At 32.4% G+C, this 17,711-nt stretch overlaps 6 protein-coding genes across 6 annotated transcripts; 3 read left to right on the top strand and 3 right to left on the bottom strand.

The window, feature by feature from the left end:
- Window positions 1–2,370: 2,370 nt before the first annotated feature.
- LOC129946866 (eukaryotic translation initiation factor 3 subunit L) lies at window positions 2,371–4,624 on the bottom strand. Its single transcript, XM_056057228.1, has 4 exons — window positions 4,469–4,624; window positions 3,804–4,282; window positions 2,693–3,662; window positions 2,371–2,627 (listed from the first exon to the last, which is right to left on the bottom strand). The coding sequence occupies exons 1-4, from the start codon at window positions 4,496–4,498 to the stop codon at window positions 2,493–2,495; spliced, it is 1,614 nt and encodes a 537-aa protein (XP_055913203.1). The 5' UTR covers window positions 4,499–4,624; the 3' UTR covers window positions 2,371–2,492.
- An 847-nt stretch (window positions 4,625–5,471) lies between these two features.
- Window positions 5,472–7,261, top strand: LOC129946868 (acyl-coenzyme A diphosphatase FITM2). Its single transcript, XM_056057235.1, has 2 exons — window positions 5,472–5,622; window positions 5,704–7,261. Exon 2 carries the CDS (start codon window positions 5,851–5,853, stop codon window positions 7,015–7,017), a length of 1,167 nt encoding a protein of 388 aa, XP_055913210.1. The 5' UTR covers window positions 5,472–5,622; window positions 5,704–5,850; the 3' UTR covers window positions 7,018–7,261.
- Window positions 7,262–8,695: 1,434 nt separating this feature from the next.
- On the top strand, window positions 8,696–12,826 carry LOC129945850 (ganglioside-induced differentiation-associated protein 1). Its single transcript, XM_056055782.1, has 4 exons — window positions 8,696–8,911; window positions 11,692–11,884; window positions 11,973–12,155; window positions 12,215–12,826. The coding sequence occupies exons 1-4, from the start codon at window positions 8,804–8,806 to the stop codon at window positions 12,700–12,702; spliced, it is 972 nt and encodes a 323-aa protein (XP_055911757.1). The 5' UTR covers window positions 8,696–8,803; the 3' UTR covers window positions 12,703–12,826.
- Window positions 12,827–13,131: 305 nt separating this feature from the next.
- Window positions 13,132–14,288, top strand: LOC129945851 (dehydrogenase/reductase SDR family member 4). The gene is made up of 4 exons (XM_056055783.1): window positions 13,132–13,333; window positions 13,390–13,792; window positions 13,848–13,982; window positions 14,042–14,288. Exons 1-4 carry the CDS (start codon window positions 13,284–13,286, stop codon window positions 14,210–14,212), a joined length of 759 nt encoding a protein of 252 aa, XP_055911758.1. The 5' UTR covers window positions 13,132–13,283; the 3' UTR covers window positions 14,213–14,288.
- Window positions 14,235–15,091, bottom strand: LOC129945852 (charged multivesicular body protein 2b). Its single transcript, XM_056055784.1, has one exon. It carries the CDS (start codon window positions 15,001–15,003, stop codon window positions 14,371–14,373), a length of 633 nt encoding a protein of 210 aa, XP_055911759.1. The 5' UTR covers window positions 15,004–15,091; the 3' UTR covers window positions 14,235–14,370.
- A 1,803-nt stretch (window positions 15,092–16,894) lies between these two features.
- LOC129946550 (EKC/KEOPS complex subunit TP53RK) lies at window positions 16,895–17,660 on the bottom strand. The gene has a single exon (XM_056056780.1). It carries the CDS (start codon window positions 17,613–17,615, stop codon window positions 16,932–16,934), a length of 684 nt encoding a protein of 227 aa, XP_055912755.1. The 5' UTR covers window positions 17,616–17,660; the 3' UTR covers window positions 16,895–16,931.
- Window positions 17,661–17,711: the final 51 nt, after the last annotated feature.

Here is a 17,711-nt window from a genome sequence, read left to right as displayed (position 1 = left end):
GTGTCAAGAATTAATATCGCTAGATTCCAAGCTCACATGAGCGTAGAAAAACTGTGTCGCAAAGTAGTAGTATTATCAATTTCTTTAGTATGTTTTGTTATTAATTACAATTGCATAATAACTAAGTTTTAAGATTAAATAAAATAATTCAAATATATTGCTTTCTGTCCATTGGAATTCTGGACAATACTATCTCTGTATTCACCGCTGAAGCGACTGCGATCTTAAAGACTGCATAGATAATATCAAAACTACAAGGCCACTTTGTGATTTGTTTGGACTTGCTATACGAAATCCCAACAACGCCACCGTCATAATTAGCAAAATAAGAAACCATCTCAATAATCTGACAACAAACTAAAGCTAATGTGGGTTCCCGGTCACGCGTGAATTCTTGGTAACGAACAAGCTGATAAAGCAAGCTGCTCATGTTTCCCCTGTGAAATCTGTGCTTGCACTCAGAAAACGTGACTTATAAGGTGAAGTCAATCGTAAAATCAAAGCACAGACTAAATGACTGGCAGTTACCAGCATTTCTACAGTTCCATCAACATAGATAAATCTAAACCAAGCTACCCAACCTCAACTTCAAGACAGATGATCACCACTTTGGGACACTACGACTAGGGAACACTGCTCTTACACATCAACACCTTCTTAAAAAAGAAAGCCCTCCAACTTGTACAGACTGCCAAACAATCTTGGACGTTAATCACATTCTAGGAATGGGTGCATGCAAATACTTAACTTGTAACACCAGCTTATACAGTACACATCTAATAACCACCAAGATCCTAGGAAACTTCGATCCAAATAACATCAGAAAAATGTACAACTTTATAAACCTACATATCTTTAAAATCTAATTACATAAACCTTAAAACTTTATAAACCCAAATAACATTAAAATATAAATATTTAATTTTCACTATACATATTTATACTATTTTCTTTTTACACTCTTTAGTTTAAAAAAAAAGTTAGACAAGCTTAGCTTTTATAAAGAATCAAAAACCTCAGCAGCTAAGTCTCTTAACATTTTATATTAACTTGTAAATTTTAATTTATAGTTAATAAATTTTAATAATAATAATATTGCATGTTTACATATATACATTATAAAGCTAGAGTTCTTCGAATGTGTTTAATTAATTCATTTTTATATCTTTTTAAATTCGTTTCAATTTCGATTTTACTTGGAGGTTCATTAAACTTTTTTAACCCTTTATGAAGTATATTTTGTGTTCTGGAGTCTCTAAATATTTTGAATTTAAAGTTACAATTATTTCTCAAAGAATGAGGCTAGGCATCTTGTACATATTGCAAGTACGATGTAAGATACTTTAGCATCATATTGTATTTCATTTTAAAAACAAACATCAGAATATTCAGTATAATGCACTGCTTCACAGATAGCCATTTTAGGCAGGACAGCATCCAGACTGTAAATGTTCGAAAACTGCTTTTTGTTATACCTAGTTCTCATTGCTTTATTTTGCAGAATCTTAAGACGTTTGATTTCATCATTGGTTCCTAGGAATAAAATAGTTGAACAATAGCCACAATGAGGTTTAACTATCGTATTATAAATAATAACAGCAAATATTGTTGTTATATTTTTCCTAATTCTTCTAAGAAAATCATTTTTTTTTTATATTTTACCTATGGTGTATTGAATATGACTTAAAGTTTAATTTATTGTCCAATTTAATACGCAAGTATTTTATTTCATCAACTTGTTCAATTTCAAGGTTAATTCGATAATCACTGTTCATGACCATACACTTAGTTTTGGTCACATTAGTCTTTAACTTGTTAGCACTTAACTTTTGAACCACTCAAGTTCAATACCATGTTTTATTATTTCTCCAATTTTCAACTAAACATTCTGTCGATTGTTTCGAACGCTCTTTGAAAATCTAAAAATAACGCAACTATCTCCATCATGAACAAGCTGTATAAAAGTCATAATCAGCCAATTTAATGATGCTTCACATGAATGTCAAGTACGAAAGCCGAATTGGTTTTCTATAAGCAGATTTTTTTTTCTCAAAAAATGTATAAAATTGATCATACGCGCACTTTTCCACAATTTTTTCCAGTGTCGGCAGTCACGCCAGAGGTCTTGGGTTCAGTTCCTGCCAGTGCAACCTATACATATTGACAAAGCATCCAAGAACATTTCCTGCCATAAAAAATGCGCTCTGAAATTAGCCGTTTGGAATCGAAATAAACATATAGAACCTTCCTGACATTACTCGAACACAAGCGGAGCGGTTGAGAGTTGTAAGTCACTAGGCTATGGTTCACTACGATCTGTTTTAATTTACTTCTATAAAACTCATTTGAAATAAATAAATAATATAAACATTTTTAAATTTCTTCTTCTGTGTGGTTCTTTATTGTATATAATTTGAAAAAGAAACATATTTTCGTTTTATTTTTATTAAAATACGAATGGGAAAAATAGTCTACTTCCAAGGCTTTCTCCTTTAAATTGTAATGTTTTTCAACTTGCGATTAAGATCCTCAAATTTCAAGATTTTCCTTATGAAGAAGTCCCCGTATCTGTGCGAAACTTTTGTATCCGCAATATGAATCATGTCATTATCGATATAGAAGTCAAGCTATAGGCAAAAAGGAATTAATTATAAATAATAATTAGAGATATAAAAATAACAAAATGACTTACTTCAGAGCCAGATTGGAATTGCCCTTCAAGACCATTTGAACCTTTTGTCCAAACGAGATTCCTCATTTTGTGTTTGAAACACAATAAACGAATGAGAAGGGTCTTAATTTCATCATCGGTCTTAGCATCAATGAATGACGCCAATTTCTCCAATGGCAATGTAGTGTACAATTTCAAATAAGACCTGGTAGTTGGCACATCCTTCTGCTGACGCACTTCATCCATAAAGACCTGCAATTGATGTTCCATTGGATCCTTGACGTAATCCTCCATGGGTGCGTCTACTGATGGTGGGCATGGGCTCACAAACCGTGGGCAAGCAAAGAGGAAGAACATTTTAAAGGCCTCCAAGTCACCACATTGCATCTTGTACATATTGTCCTGATAGTTCTTTTCCCTCAAAACTTGCTGAATTGACTCGTCGATGCATTGTGGATGCAAGACCAAGCAAATAGCCAAAAGGTGGTACATTTGTTCGGCTTGCTTGTTAATTTGATCGTTTTGATACGAGCGTGTGCTGTACAACTGCTTGGTGCGCTGGATATACAAGAGAATATCTGAGAATGTTCGGATAGCATCAGCGTAGCGGCGCATCATCATGTAAGCGAAACCAACATAGTAGGATGTTGATATTTGGCACGCTGGGATGTGCGAGTATTGAGATTTCTTGTGAATCTCAATTGGCTCAAGTACTTTAATAGCCTGGTAGTAGTCTCCCAGTAGAGAATGAACGCGGAGAAGTCCAACCAGCGAAAAGTATCCCAACATCTTGTAGAAGGAATGTTCTCCGAACTCCCCAGCAACAGTTTGGGGATCATTGCCTTGTGAAATAGCTAGCAATTGTTTTTTAATGTTTGAAATGTCCACAAGGGAGTGAAGGACATTCAAAATGCACAAAATACTCCAAACGTTGTTGTGCTGTACGCAAAGCTGTTGAATTTCTTCTTGGCTCTTGTCGGCGAGACGTGCTCTGTAAAAAATTATAACAAAAACGAGTTCGATTATTTCGTGACCTAAAGAATCCACAATAAATTGCTGTCAAAAGTTTATAGAGAAAATAAATATTGCTTGTTGTGATAAGGAGGGTTTAAAAAAGTATACTTTTATTAACCTGTATTGAGCAAAGTTCTGGAACTGGTACACAAATTCATCAACCAATTCCCAAAGCCAAATGTCGGGTAATTCAAGCAAAACTGGGCTGGGCGATGAGATAATTAAGTTGAAAAAGTCGCAGTAGTTGAAGAACGAATTGATACGCTGTTCCAATTTCGGTCCACCTGGAATACGGGCGTGGATGTGGCGATAGTACAATTCTTTATATAAAATCAGGAAAACTTTATCGTGCTCAACCAAAGCCGATACTTCTTGCTCATCGGGCCAAGCACTCTTATCGAAATGATGATCACTGATCTGAGGGAAGGTATTCTCGTACATGTTCTGGATGTCGAAGATCACTCCCTCCTTAATGGCCTGGCAGAAGTTAATCAAGAAATACTTGACATTCTCCGGCATCTGCTTGGAATAGTAATTGCGTTCGTATTCCATGTCCAATTGTGGATCGCCAGTATGCCCATAATCATCATAAATATCCTAAAAAATAGATTAAATTAATAACTTTGTACTGAATAAGAGAATTAATTTTAAAGCTATGACTGTATTTTATTTTTTGTTAAACACAGGACCACTGAAGTTTGGTTATGTTGCACTTCTCAATTGTTGAGTTCTCGAAAGAGTATTTTTCTGGGTTTTTTAAGGAATACATTTTATTTGATATACCTGATTATTGTAATCTTCACCACCGTACATTGTTTTAGATTTAAATTATTACTTTATTTAATAAAAAATTGCAAAATTTGCCAGCAAGTTGACAGAAACACGCCAGCAGCAGAATATTTCAAGGGATAAAAGAGAAAGACAGAGATCGATATAATTTGATTAAGCGAAACGTCTATATACAATTAGTTATGTTCGAATTCAAGAATAAGATGTACTTGGTAGGTGTGTTTAATAAGCTGGAGAAAAATCGGCTAAGGTTATAAGGGATTGTCGTATTTTAGATAGTCGAATTGACTATCAAAGAGCATTTCGTCAGTGTTAGATGATTCAACTTAATTCATTTCGATTGAAGAATTTCAAAATTCTTTGTTGCCATGGTTAAATTTCAAAGTAGTTCCTACGTTATATCTTAATAAAAGTACCAAATGTGGAAAGGTTTGGCAGTTACAAGTTATTTACTAAAAACAGGCTACTAACAAAATAATTTAGTTGCTTGAGTAAGAATTTGGTAGCTCTATTCATATTACGACAGAATTATCATATATGTTCACATTATCACATCATAATTTAGCTTTTTAGCTATCAATTTGACTAACACCTTGCATAAACCATATTTGCCTATGTCATAATTTGCTATAAGCCCCTGTTTCAGGCCATCTCTATATTTCAATTATTTTACTTAGAAAGTTAACTGAGAGAAAGATTAAGTGAAATAGAAACTATAGCTACCAATAGGGGCATACTGTTTAATAATTTTTCACTTTTTTATTTCAAAAGATTTATACGAATCAAAATGCAATACCTTCTGTTTGTAAAATCTAAAGTATTATGATGCAGCTACTTTTTGTGCGTTCGTTGTAGCCTTAAGATGGTATTGGGACATTTTATATACAAAAGTTAAGTAAAAAAAAATTAGGTGTCATCCGCATAAAAACTCACGAAGATAGAACTATATTTTTTTTATATACAAGACACCCTATATTTAAAAGAAGTCAACATGCATACGTAGCATTAAATAGAAGTTTAAACGAACAGACCCTTTTGGTGTTTTTTTTTTCTAGTATGACTTAATTTAGCCAGGAACATGCCAAAATGACATTTCAATATTTTTGTACCTACAAAAATAAAAGCAGGGACCTAGTCAATTTACCGAAGTAATTTTTTTTACTATTTATTTATTTTAAATAACTATATATAACTTAAAAGTACCAGACTAAAACAATAATCTTCAACAGATTACTCATCAATGGATTGTCAATACAACGTTTTCTAAAACAAGTTGTTAACACTGAATTTCTTTGCGACCTTTGACACCATATACCTACTTAACATAATAAACGGCCAACTTTCTCTTCATAATAAACAGAAGCCTAATCTACACGATGGCCACAAAAAGGAAACCGATTCGACCTGTTACAGTCAATACGAATATGAATTTCCGACCTGGGGGACCAGATGTCTCTAGGTCAGAAGCTAAAGGTACACGACCAACTGCTGCACCAACGACCATTAAGGAAATCATAGTTACCACAATAATGTATGTTTGCAAAAAGACAATCTTCTTCGATACCAATCTCAAAGTAGCTCTCTACCTAGGAAGTCTGTTTATAATCTCATTGATTGGAGATTTTATACCTTATCCCAAGACTTATTTCTCCCGTTCAGACAATTTATTTAATATCTACTTTGTGAAAATCGGCTGGGGATGGACATTGCTGTTTAGTTTGCCTTTTTTGGTGATGACCTCAATAGTCCTATGTTGTGGTGATAGGAAGAAGATGCTTACAAATCACTTACCTCGATTAGTAGTCGCAACTTTCTTCTGGTTCTTCTGGACGAAGTTGTTTAATGTAATTGAGACATCTTATGGCAGGTGTACCGTTCGAGGATTTGATAGTAAATCGAGCTGCTTGCGAGCTGGCCATTTATGGAATGGATTTGATATATCAGGCCATGCATTTATACTGATTCACTCTAGTTTGGTACTAATAGAGGAGGCAAGACCAATTGTTAAATGGGAATCGATTAAGGAGCATCTGCGAAATGAATTGCACAATCGAAGTGTTGCCGAGCGGTCAAGTACAAATCCATTGAGGAACCTCAGTGATGAACAAGTGAAGATGCTTAACTTCTTATATGAGCGCTTGACTCCGGCCATTCGGACTCTGTTCATTGGAATTGCAGCGTTGCAGCTTCTTTGGGATGTGATGCTAGTTGGAACAATGCTATACTACCATAAGATGATAGAAAAGGTTGTTAGTGGAATTATTGCGATTTTGACGTGGTATTTCACGTATCGTTTCTGGTATCCATCAAGTTTATTGCCTGATCCAGCTGGAAGTGGATGTTTCTTCTATCAACGTGAAAGAAGTGACACATTTGTTTACAAGAGAGCTCCAAGTTTGACACCAACTACGCCTACACAACGTACAGCTAATGCTTCTGGTCAAGTACCCATGTTTATGGGTTTGCCTATTTATGCTAATCTAAGGGCAAATCAGGCCTCTACTACGCCTAATACATCAAATGTATCATCCGAATTTCTTTAATGAAGTTTTTTGTTTTATATCACTTAAAAATTATGTAGTTTTTAATTTCTTTTGTTTTTTTATTTAATTTTTGGTGAGACTTGTTTTGTTGTTTTTATTTGTTTAAATTTTATTTTCCTCTCTATAACTAGGTACATTGTTATTTAAATTTGTTCATATTTGACGTTTCGTTTTTCGATCAACCCATAAATGTATTAGTTCAGTATGGTTTTAAAGTGGTGTTCAATAAATCCTTTTTTTTTTTGTTATTCTTATTGTTTATTTTTATGTTGTTTGGTTGTTGTTAGATTTTTATATAACACAAATATGTACCTATTTACATATATTTGTTGAAGATTTAAATAGTATAAGAATTCCGTTGTTTGACAAAAACTGATATTTCTTCAAAAGAAATTTATTCGACGTTTTTAAATTGCCTTGAAATCACTATGATTCTATATTTTTGTAAATTAATTATATGGTAAGTCAATTTATACAATTTTTACTGCTCTCACTTATTCACAAAAACTGAATTGATCGGTTGAAGGTTTTTAACGGCTCGTCACACTTTAAGTACTGAAACCACAATTAAAATATAAAATCAAAGCCTGTGGTTAATTCGAACTGAAGTTTTAAAGGCCTAGACCCTATAGCATTTGTAGCACCAATAACAATATATGTACATTGTTTTGTAAATATTTATTTTATAACATGATTGTGGTGAAATTTTGAGGAACATACATATATCTACAAAAACATAAGTATGCATGTAGTTATATTTTTTTTATACATAACATTTTATGAGATATACATAATTGCACAGAAAAAAATTCTAGCAAAATAAAATATTTTTTTTCATATTATACAATTATGCAAACATATTCGATGTTAATATATGTTTTTATTTCCTAAAATATATTGTAAGTTTGTAAGTAGAACTGAGTGTAGGTGTTTATTTATCTAAATTTATAACTCTGGATAGGGGTAAGTTGGCTCATCGCTTAATTAATGTTTTTATCAAGCGTAAGGCGTGCTTCGCGATTTAGAAAAGAATCAATTGCTCGATATTATATTTTCTCAACCTGGACGAATCGAAAAATTGAAACAGGATACAAAACTTCATATATCAATGAAATAACTTGCTTAAAAGGGTTAAAAATAAAAATAACAACCTTCGAATTATTAATTCTTGAACAATAAAAGTGTATTAGGGCTGCTTAAGTGAATTCTACAATTAAAACGCCAAAATATGTTTATGAGGTGCACTAAACACCAGAATGCTAATCATAGTAAGGTAGGTGTAAACAAAAAAAAAGCCGTTCTTTCACCCTTTGCTGTTTTAATTGAGAACTAATCAGAATCATAACCTAGTTATTAGTAACACTAACGTCTTTTGCTAATGGTATTTTATGATTTTGAATTTGTTCATAACGGATAAATAGTCAACTGAAGCTTTCTATGCTATGACATATTAAAAAAAATAGAGAGGGTGATTACAAACCAACAAACACTTACTTTATCGGAACACATTATATTTATGCATACGTATACATACATATGTAAATAATTATCTAAGCTCAACTTATCATAACCAAATTTTATCCAGGTATCTACTGACTCCGAACTCCAACACTCATTTATCAATTTTACGCAAGTTAAGCTCATTTAAACTTGACTTCGATAAATAGGTACTCGATTACAAGCATTAGTTGTGTCTACCTATCTAATACTTCCGGACGGTTTGCAGCAAAGCTGGCGATAGCTTTTTTTGCTGTTGAAAACTCAAATTAAAATTTAAGTTAAAATAATGAGTGAAGACAATTCCGTGAACTTTGAAGATCATGAATTTAAGGAGCCTAGTTTATCGGAAGGACTCGTCCTTTATTTTCATCCAAACAATTTTCATTCGCTTAAAGTATGAGTACAAAATGTTAAAGTAAATATTATACAAATTATTTTTCTCTTATCATGTGACACTGTGCCATGCATATGGATGATGTATTTTTTTTACAAAAAATATAGTCACTGGAGCATCAAGATTAACTTTTCGAGAATTAAGTTAGATTATTATCTATTATTTTTGTTTGTTAACATTTGGAGGGTCAGAGCGATGAGAAAGTAACTAAGAATAATAATATGTACACATACTAACTCTTTTGTTGACTTTTTGAGTTAAAAGATATTATTTATCAAACCATTTATGAAGAAAAATTAGTTGAAAAAATGTGGGGTGTAGTGTTTTTATTGTAAATCTTTAAATTTAGAAAAGACTAAAAATCAATGTGTTTTTATTATTTATATAATATATAAACTTGTGTTACTATTTGAAGGAGTATCATATCATGACCTAATTTGCTAGAGTCAAGTCATCCCAGATCATTTCGTATACATTATATGTATGTACTTGATTTTGACCGATAGGCTACCTCCTTGTCCAGATTGATTGGCATATCTGGCTTATGTTTATGTATGCTTTGTACATTTAAGAAAGTGGCTTTTGTGCAAAATGTGAAAATATGTATTATTAAATAATTGTGTATTTTATCTTTGCATCGCTAAATTGGTTTTACTACCCTTTACATATGTCAACACAGTGCGAGCGTTAGGAAAGTAAAGGAAAGGATTTAAGAGTATTTATTTTTTTTTGGAATTCAGGTCAGCTACCGAAAAACATGTGCATTGGGTACAATTCAAAAAAATATGGGTAAGTTTAGGCAACAAAAGGGACTTCATTTGCAGTCAACTTCATTCTTTGAACGTACATACATTTTGACCAAGGCAACTAGTTTTCCAAGTGTCATGAATTTCAAATTCAGAACTTTACTTCACAAATTATTACTTTAAGTTCATAGTACAAGATTTACCAAACCCATTATTGCTTAAAAAAACACTCCTCAGACAAGCTACAGGTCGATTACGATTTTTCTTTTGTATTGTAAAGAAATATTACTTATTTCTTTTTTAAATTGACAGGGGACCCTTTTACACAACACATTAAATGGAATTGTGCAAAAAAGAGTAGTAAAGCTCAGCTTTCACGTGAATGAAAAAAAATGACCAGTTGTCATTTTGAAATAAGTTGACTTGACTTGATAGTTAGGGAGATTTTTCTTGACTAACTTTCCAGTCAACTTTCCAATAAAGTTGCCTTAATTGGAAGGCAATTTTTTGGCAGCTGGCCAATCAGATGCTAGACACTTGCCTTACTTTAATTATGTCGCCTGAACCTGTCCAATTTTTATCAACGTTTATTTTCAAACTCTATTCTCATAAGTTAACCTGGAATAGTACAGGGAACCCTGGGTCGCAATCTATTTGAACATCAGGAAATAATTTTTAGTATTTGTAAACAACCCGTAGCCTGTTCGGATTCGGCTTAAAACTGTAGGTCCCCTCCATCCCTGTCAACATTACTCGCACACATGAATGGTTGAGAGTTGTATGTCGCTAGGCCCTAGTTCTCAATGAACGGTTGCGCCACCTTATTTAATTTAATTTCGAACCAATAATGATTTTTTAAAGGCTTACCAAAGTTAGATTACAGTCACTGTTTGTTGATGGGTGGAAACTCATTCTTAAATTTAAATTCAAAGATACAAAATTAACAAATGTGTAAAAAAGATCCCAAAAATATAACCCAATTTTTGAAGAATTGTTCGTATCCATAGTTAAGTCCCTTCTTAATAATTTTAAGTTTGGACTGCTAGTTTAAGAAAATAGCTGTTTAAATTTGTAACATCTGTATAACATCAAAGCCTTTTGTATTTCGATACAAATAAGTAGACTTTGTGCCTTAGAAATGTTAGTTTTCGAATTTAAAAAAATATATATGTCGCGAGCTATGAAAGTTTAATTTATTTAAATAGAGTCTATTTTATATTTTCGTAAGTTTATTTATTTGTGAGAGCGGGTCAAAGTGCTGTATTTTAAAATACTGTTGGTCAAAATTCTGTTTGATACTGTACGATACTGTATGGTCATAATACTATATGGTTAATATTCTGTACATTTAAAATACTGTATCTCAAAATGCTGTATTGTCAAAATACTGTATATCAAAATACTGTATAATACTGGACGTTTTAACAGATCAATTAGTTTGGTGCAATTGTTTATGCAATTGTTGACTATGATAGGAAAAATTCATTTACAAATGTGAGAGAGATACAAGTAACTAAGAAGAAGAAAATGAGAATGATAAAACCATTTATATTATTTTTGTTTTTATTGTTTCAGAGACTTATGAATTATCATAAGAACGTATGTCATTTATCAAGGGAGTATATTAGAACATTATGGTAATGAAAAATTATTAGGTAATGATGTTTTCTTTAAAAAATATTCTGTTTTCAAAATTTTGTATTTCAAAATGCTGTAATGTGCTGCATTTTGATCATGCTGTATTTTGTACATAAAGTATTTTGATCCATACAGTATTTCGACCACAACCCCTTTTTTGTTTATATCATTTTTTGGTCCTAAAATTGAAGGGATAGAAGTTTTTGTTTTAAGTTTACTGGTAAAATTCTTTACTACAAAATTAAAACAAAAAATAGTAAGGGACATTGCCTTTACAGTAAACAATTTGCATTTGATTTATGGCATTTCTAGTTAAAATGATATGAAACTGTAGAGTATAATGGGTTTGAAAAGTGTTTAAAAATAGCAAAGTAACTTTATTTTTTGTATTTGCAGATCTTGTTCATACTTTACGAAAAACACATCAACTTTACACCATACGTGTTGAATCTAGCTAATGGAGAACAATATTCACATTGGTTTCTCAACAAAAATCCTAAAGGTGATGTTCCGGTACTTCAAGACAATGCATTTGTAATTCCAAACTCTCTAAGCATTATTAATTACTTAGAAGGCAAATTCAAAGGAGGTAATTCATGACTTATCTATAGATTACGAAAAGAAAATTCCGCATACATATTAGATACGTTATTAACTTTAAAATTTGTTGGTTTTAGAAAAACATCCCGCTCTGATACCGATTGATAAAAAATCAACTGAGTACACTAAGTTGGTCATGTACGAGGATATATTAAGCAAGCTTCCTATTGGAGCTTTAAGCCTTGGGTCTTTTGTACACGAAGATTTTCGATTAAATCCAAAACCACCTTTTATTGGACACATTCGTCAAGCATGTGTGGGTAAAAACATTTGTTTAAAGTATATTTTCAGTAAAAAATAACGATTTTTTTTTTTCAAGAAAATAATGAAAAGGTGTACGAAATCTTAAAAAAATCAGTTGATAAAGCTTCTGATTATCATAAAAACACTTTGTTGGCCAAGCTCAGTCTTCAAGATAAGCGAAAGGAGTTAGTCTATTCTAAAGTGCATTTTCAATGTGTTGTTGATAAACTTGAAGAAGTTTTGAAACAATTTGAAAAAGAACTTGAGGAAGGTCCCGACCGAGATTGGCTTTTATCTTCAGAATTTTATTCAGTTGATGTTAGCTTTGGACTACTATTGCATCGCCTTTGGAATTTAGGTTTCGAAGATTACTTTTGGGAAAACGGAAAGTTGCCAAAGACTAGCCAATATTTTTCACGTTTTCAAAAACGACAGGTTTTTAAGAAACTGATGCCAAGCAATGTCGGTGTGCTAACAAATATGTGGTTGAATACTCCAACTCATTATAAACTTGGAGCAGGTGCTATTGGAATGGCAATAGTAGCGGCAATTGTTCACAAGTAAATAAGTTTAAGATATAGTTTTAAAGAAAAATAAGAAGCCTTTATTGCATGAATAAATCAACATGTTAATATTTCTTGAATTTAATTAACAAATAACGAAAATAAAGTTAAATCAGTAAAATACATTGTAAATGTTTTTCTTCAGGTTTGGCAATAATATCTGTTTTTAATTTTGTTTGTATTTAAGTTTGAAGGACAACTCAAAGTTTAAAGCTAAAAAATGCTTTCTTCAAACTAATTTTAATAAAATTCATAATGTGTATCTACAATAATAATTTAATAATTAAAAATTCATTCATTTCAAATAAAAACAAAAACATATAAATAAATATGAACAGGGGCAACGCTGACACTGACAAGTTTACTATTTTACTTCATTTTATACAATAACAATACTGCTTCAAATTGAAATATGTTTTATTAATATTTTGACTTAATAAAAGGTAAACAAGCACTATCAAACCTCAGTATCAAGAAGATAATACGTTCATAAGTTCATATGTGCGTATGTACATAGATATTTATTAATAATTATTGAGTATAAAGTTCAATTATCAAATAGCCAAAAGAAAAACGTGAAAAATGAAACGACTTCATGGAAAAGTTGCAATTGTCACAGCTTCAACTGATGGGTAAAAATTAAATATTACATACGTACATACGACAATACAAATCGTTATTCCCTTAGGATTGGATTTTCCATCGCTAAACGGTTGGCTGAAGATGGAGCAAATGTTGTGGTCAGCAGTCGCAAACAGAGCAATGTCGATGCAGCTGTTGACAAACTCAAAAAACTTAACCTTGAAGTTCTGGGAGTCAAATGTCATGTAGGACTTTCCGAAGAAAGGAAAGCCTTGTTCGAACAGACTATACAAAAGTATGGCAAACTTAACATTTTAGTTTCAAATGCCGCTTCGAATCCAGCTGTGGGTGGAGTTTTGGAATGTGAAGAGTCCGTATGGGATAAAATATTTGATGTAAATGTTAAGGCAGCATACCTCTTGGCCAAAGAATCTCTTCCTCATTTGAGAAAAAGTAAAGGATCTAATATAGTGTTTGTTTCATCTATTGCTGGCTACGATCCTTTTGAGGTAGGTTAAATTAACTTAACTTAACCGAGTCTAATGTTCATTAAAATCGAAATAGTTGTTAGGCACCTATTCTGTAAGCAAGACAGCACTTATTGGTTTGACAAAAGCAGCAGCTAAGGAATTAGCACCTGAAGGAATTCGGGTCAATTGTATAGCTCCAGGAATTATTCGAACAAAGTTTTCAAAACCGGTTTGTTTGCAAATAAATTTACTTTTGTCAATCTAATAATCATTCAAATTTCATTAAAGCTCTATGAAAGTGAATCGGCGCATGATGAGGCATTATCGAGGATTCCAATGGGTCGGTTAGGAGAATCTGATGAAATGGCAGGTGTTGCATCATTTTTGGTGTCTGAGGACGCTAGTTACATCACAGGAGAAGCAATTGTTGCCTCCGGAGGAATGACTTCAAGATTATAATTTAAGAAGAAAAACAAGTACATGGAAAAGGTGGTGGAATTTAAAATTGAATAAAATATTTGTTTTATAAAGATAAGGCATTTTTTACATGAATATATATTTCTTATACAAACGAAACAACATTAAAAAGTAACAAAAAGAAAAGCCCAATTCAAAATTTATGTAGATCTGAGCTTAGCTAACTGAGATGCTATGTCTTTCTCTGATGTCTTATTCGATTCAAGCTCATCGCCTGCCGATGGAATGTTTGCCATCTTTCCAGAGATTTCGATACCAATCTCATCGAGCACCTTGTTAACAACGGCATTGCTTTCGTCCTCATCACCGGATTCCGTCAGCATATCATCCAAAGTGTCGTTTATCATTTCATCAGTCATTTCCATCTTCATGTTAGCCTGTTGGAAGTTTCGCATGCTAGCGGCTATAGCTTCTGGTCTCATTACTTTGTTCATATCGGCCATGGTCTTCGAAGTAGTACTCATAGCATCGGCCAAAGCAATATTCGAGCCGATTGCTTTGTTTTGGAAACCAACAGACGTTATCTTACTGTTTGCAGCAAATGTACGACTTTTTTGCTTCCTTATTTCTATCAACTGTTTGGCCAAAATTTTACACACATCATTATTACCAGCCTGGGCATTTTTGCGGATTTCCATTTCTAGTTTTTTCTCTTCATCTTCGAGCTTGCGGCGTTCTCTTTCGATTTCTCGGCCAGCCTTACGTAGGTTCCGATCATTTTCACGCTGTTGCTCCTTAACCGTTGGTTGTTTTCCGAAAAAATTATTAAACATGATTTCCTTTTTATCTGAAAATATTGTTTACTAGTTCTGCTTTCGCTAATGAAGATGATTCATTTTTTAAACGAAAAATTAAATCATGACAAATGTTTAAAGACAAAAATGGCGATTGACGTACAGCTGTTTTTGACAGTTTACAGAAGCGTGAAAAAGTATTCAAACACGAGGGGACAAAACAAATTGCAGGAAAGCACGTTATTGTCTTGTTTACGTTATTGATCCCAATAAAAATAAATTCAAAAATTAAAAAAAAAGGAAAAAAGGTACATACATAGGATTTAAAGGAAACAGACGAAAATATGAGGGTTGGTAAAAACGTCATTGATTCCGATTAAAATGGATTTGATCTTTATGATGATTCACAAATAGAGTATCTGTTATCTATTGCTCTGTGAGCTCAGAATTAAATAACAGAGTAAACGGAGTAAAATGCTGAACACAAATAATTTGATATTTGAAAGCAGGGATATTGAAAAAAACTTCCGCAAAACAATAAAAATGACGGAAGAGGCTATTCGCTTTAGTGCAGAAGGAAAGATAATTTAGAAAAAACTAATTACATATAGCATTACAGCTTAGTGCTCAAGTTGTTTCATAATTAAATAAGAGAGCGCTGAACATACTCTGCTTAGAATTCTACTCTACTCTGCTCGCTCAGACTCTGCTCAGTGCTCAGCTCTGAACTAAAAAGGAAAACGCCAATTGTCTTGTTTACGTTATTGATCCCAATAAAAATAGATTCAAAAATTAAAAAAAGGAAAGAAGGTTCATACATAGGATTTAAAGGAAACAGACAAAAATATAGGGGTTTGTAAAAACGTCATTGATTCCTATTAAAATGGATTTGATCTTTATGATGATTCAGTATTCTCTCACAACCAAATAGAGTATCTCTTATCTAAAAAAGAACAGCTAATCCAAAAAAGAAATACCTGATATACATTATGACTGGATTCGAACAAACTTGAAAATTGATTTAAATTTTTTATATTTTTTATTAAAAACAAAATAAAAGATGTATGTTATGTAAATTATTAGAACAAAATTATACTTTATAATAGTTTAGTTTAACTGATTTTTGAAAGCTATCTCAATTAAGTTATCTAACTCGTTCAATAACGTATTAAGAAAGTAACCAGAAAAGCCTATCCAACACGAAATTGAACGCAGCCATGATCTAAATTTCGAGGTCCTAAATAGGTTGTTCCTTCAGTAATCTAATAAATAAATTGTGTGGCGCAACAGTCCGTTGAGAACTAGTGTGTGCGAGTACTGTTGTCAGGGATGGAAGGGACCTACAGTTTAAGCCGAATCTGCATAATAACAGCTTTTTTAAAAATTTTGTTTTTTCTCTGCCATTCGATTTCATTAATTTATAAATTTAAACTCTATATTAGTGTTTTTGATCAATTGTACGATTCACATCGTACTTCTTGTATGAATTTTATGGAGTTTTATATATTTTTGGTGCCAATTGTTCATCTGTTCATACTTAAAAATTGTTCCACTTATACCCAACATTATGTAGATCGGAAAAAAGATACCCAACTTTATTTGTCAACTTCTGGAAGCAACAACTAAAACTGGTTTTCTTGTCTCACTCATTCCCTTCTTTCCCGATTTATGAAATCTTGGCAGTTTAAGATTTAAGTTATAGAATATAACAACATTCTAATTATATTTAAAAGGATTTACAAATTGTAGTCACTGAAAAATAAGAACTTTAAATTATAAAAAAAAAGAAACAACGTACGAGTATAAAAAGTTAAAAAAAAAGGAGAAAGCCCAGACCTACATTGAAAAGCCTACGAGACACAGATTCAATTTTAGACGAAATAAAGTAATATTTGCAAATCTTCAAAGTGTTTAAATGCAAACAAAATGCTTTGGTTTTTAAAATGTATTTTATTTATCTGTACAGTCTAACCGACCATATTTCTTTTCCGACCACGTCTTCTTACTTCCTGAAACCGCGATATGACTGCCTGACTATCCTGCATTTGCTTTTGGTATGATGATAAAATGCTTTCAAATAGCTTAGGTTGCTGACTGTGTGTGCTGAGCAAAGCTCTCTCCAATACGTACAAATCAACGCCTTTATCCTCAGGACTCGTGCTATACTGACTCAATCCGAAGTCTATAAGAATCAATTCATAATCACAGAAATCTTCTACTTTCGGATTAACTAATATGTTGGATGTCGTTAAATCGCCATGAATTATGTTATTGCTATGAATTTTACTCAAAACAATCCCTACTGATGCACAAAGATCTGAAAGTTTGGTCTCAGCTTCAGCAGTAGACTCTGACGAAACTATTTTCTTTATAAATTCCTTGCACGTTATTGCTTTTTCAAAGTACTGCATGTAGATTTTTTTGGAGTTGTAGTTTACTTGTAGAACTTTTGGTGCTAGAACACCGGCTGCAAGACAACGTGTAATCGCACTATTTTCAGCTTTGATTCGTTGCTTCGTAATCTGAGTGTCCAAGTCCGGGTGGCGGTATTTTTTGGTGAATCGTTCTTTTATGATACATTTTTCGTCGTTAAATTTTCCAATATAGACTCGAGCCTCAGCGCCTTGAGTTAATAGTTCTTCTGTTTCCATTTCTGATAAAAAATACAAAATTGTCTTGATTCTTGAATATTATAAAAAAATCCAAATATGTCAAACTGAGCAATAATTGACAGTTTGCTTGATATC

This window comes from Eupeodes corollae, chromosome 2 (assembly GCF_945859685.1).
Source record: "Eupeodes corollae chromosome 2, idEupCoro1.1, whole genome shotgun sequence".
In the NCBI taxonomy this organism is placed as follows: domain Eukaryota; kingdom Metazoa; phylum Arthropoda; class Insecta; order Diptera; family Syrphidae; genus Eupeodes; species Eupeodes corollae.
The sequence above is the reverse complement of the archived record's forward strand: the minus strand, read 5'-3'. Positions and strand labels throughout refer to the sequence as shown.

What these genes read in the sequence shown, in the direction of transcription:
- LOC129946866 (XM_056057228.1), bottom strand. Translation starts at nt 4,498, where the DNA reads ATGTACGGTGGTGAAGATTACAATAATCAG. An exon ending in CAGAACTTTGCTCAATACAG is followed by an intron (nt 3,663 to 3,803) that starts GTTAATAAAAGT and finishes AATTTTTTACAG; the next exon opens with AGCACGTCTCGCCGACAAGA. An exon ending in AATTCCAATCTGGCTCTGAA is followed by an intron (nt 2,628 to 2,692) that starts GTAAGTCATTTT and finishes TTTTGCCTATAG; the next exon opens with CTTGACTTCTATATCGATAA.
- LOC129946868 (XM_056057235.1), top strand. Translation starts at nt 5,851, where the DNA reads ATGGCCACAAAAAGGAAACCGATTCGACCTGTTACAGTCAATACGAAT.
- LOC129945850 (XM_056055782.1), top strand. Translation starts at nt 8,804, where the DNA reads ATGAGTGAAGACAATTCCGTGAACTTTGAAGATCATGAATTTAAGGAG. An exon ending in ACAATTTTCATTCGCTTAAA is followed by an intron (nt 8,912 to 11,691) that starts GTATGAGTACAA and finishes TTGTATTTGCAG; the next exon opens with ATCTTGTTCATACTTTACGA. An exon ending in AGAAGGCAAATTCAAAGGAG is followed by an intron (nt 11,885 to 11,972) that starts GTAATTCATGAC and finishes TGTTGGTTTTAG; the next exon opens with AAAAACATCCCGCTCTGATA.
- LOC129945851 (XM_056055783.1), top strand. Translation starts at nt 13,284, where the DNA reads ATGAAACGACTTCATGGAAAAGTTGCAATTGTCACAGCTTCAACTGAT. An exon ending in CTGGCTACGATCCTTTTGAG is followed by an intron (nt 13,793 to 13,847) that starts GTAGGTTAAATT and finishes AAATCGAAATAG; the next exon opens with TTGTTAGGCACCTATTCTGT. An exon ending in GAACAAAGTTTTCAAAACCG is followed by an intron (nt 13,983 to 14,041) that starts GTTTGTTTGCAA and finishes ATTTCATTAAAG; the next exon opens with CTCTATGAAAGTGAATCGGC.
- LOC129945852 (XM_056055784.1), bottom strand. Translation starts at nt 15,003, where the DNA reads ATGTTTAATAATTTTTTCGGAAAACAACCAACGGTTAAGGAGCAACAG.
- LOC129946550 (XM_056056780.1), bottom strand. Translation starts at nt 17,615, where the DNA reads ATGGAAACAGAAGAACTATTAACTCAAGGCGCTGAGGCTCGAGTCTAT.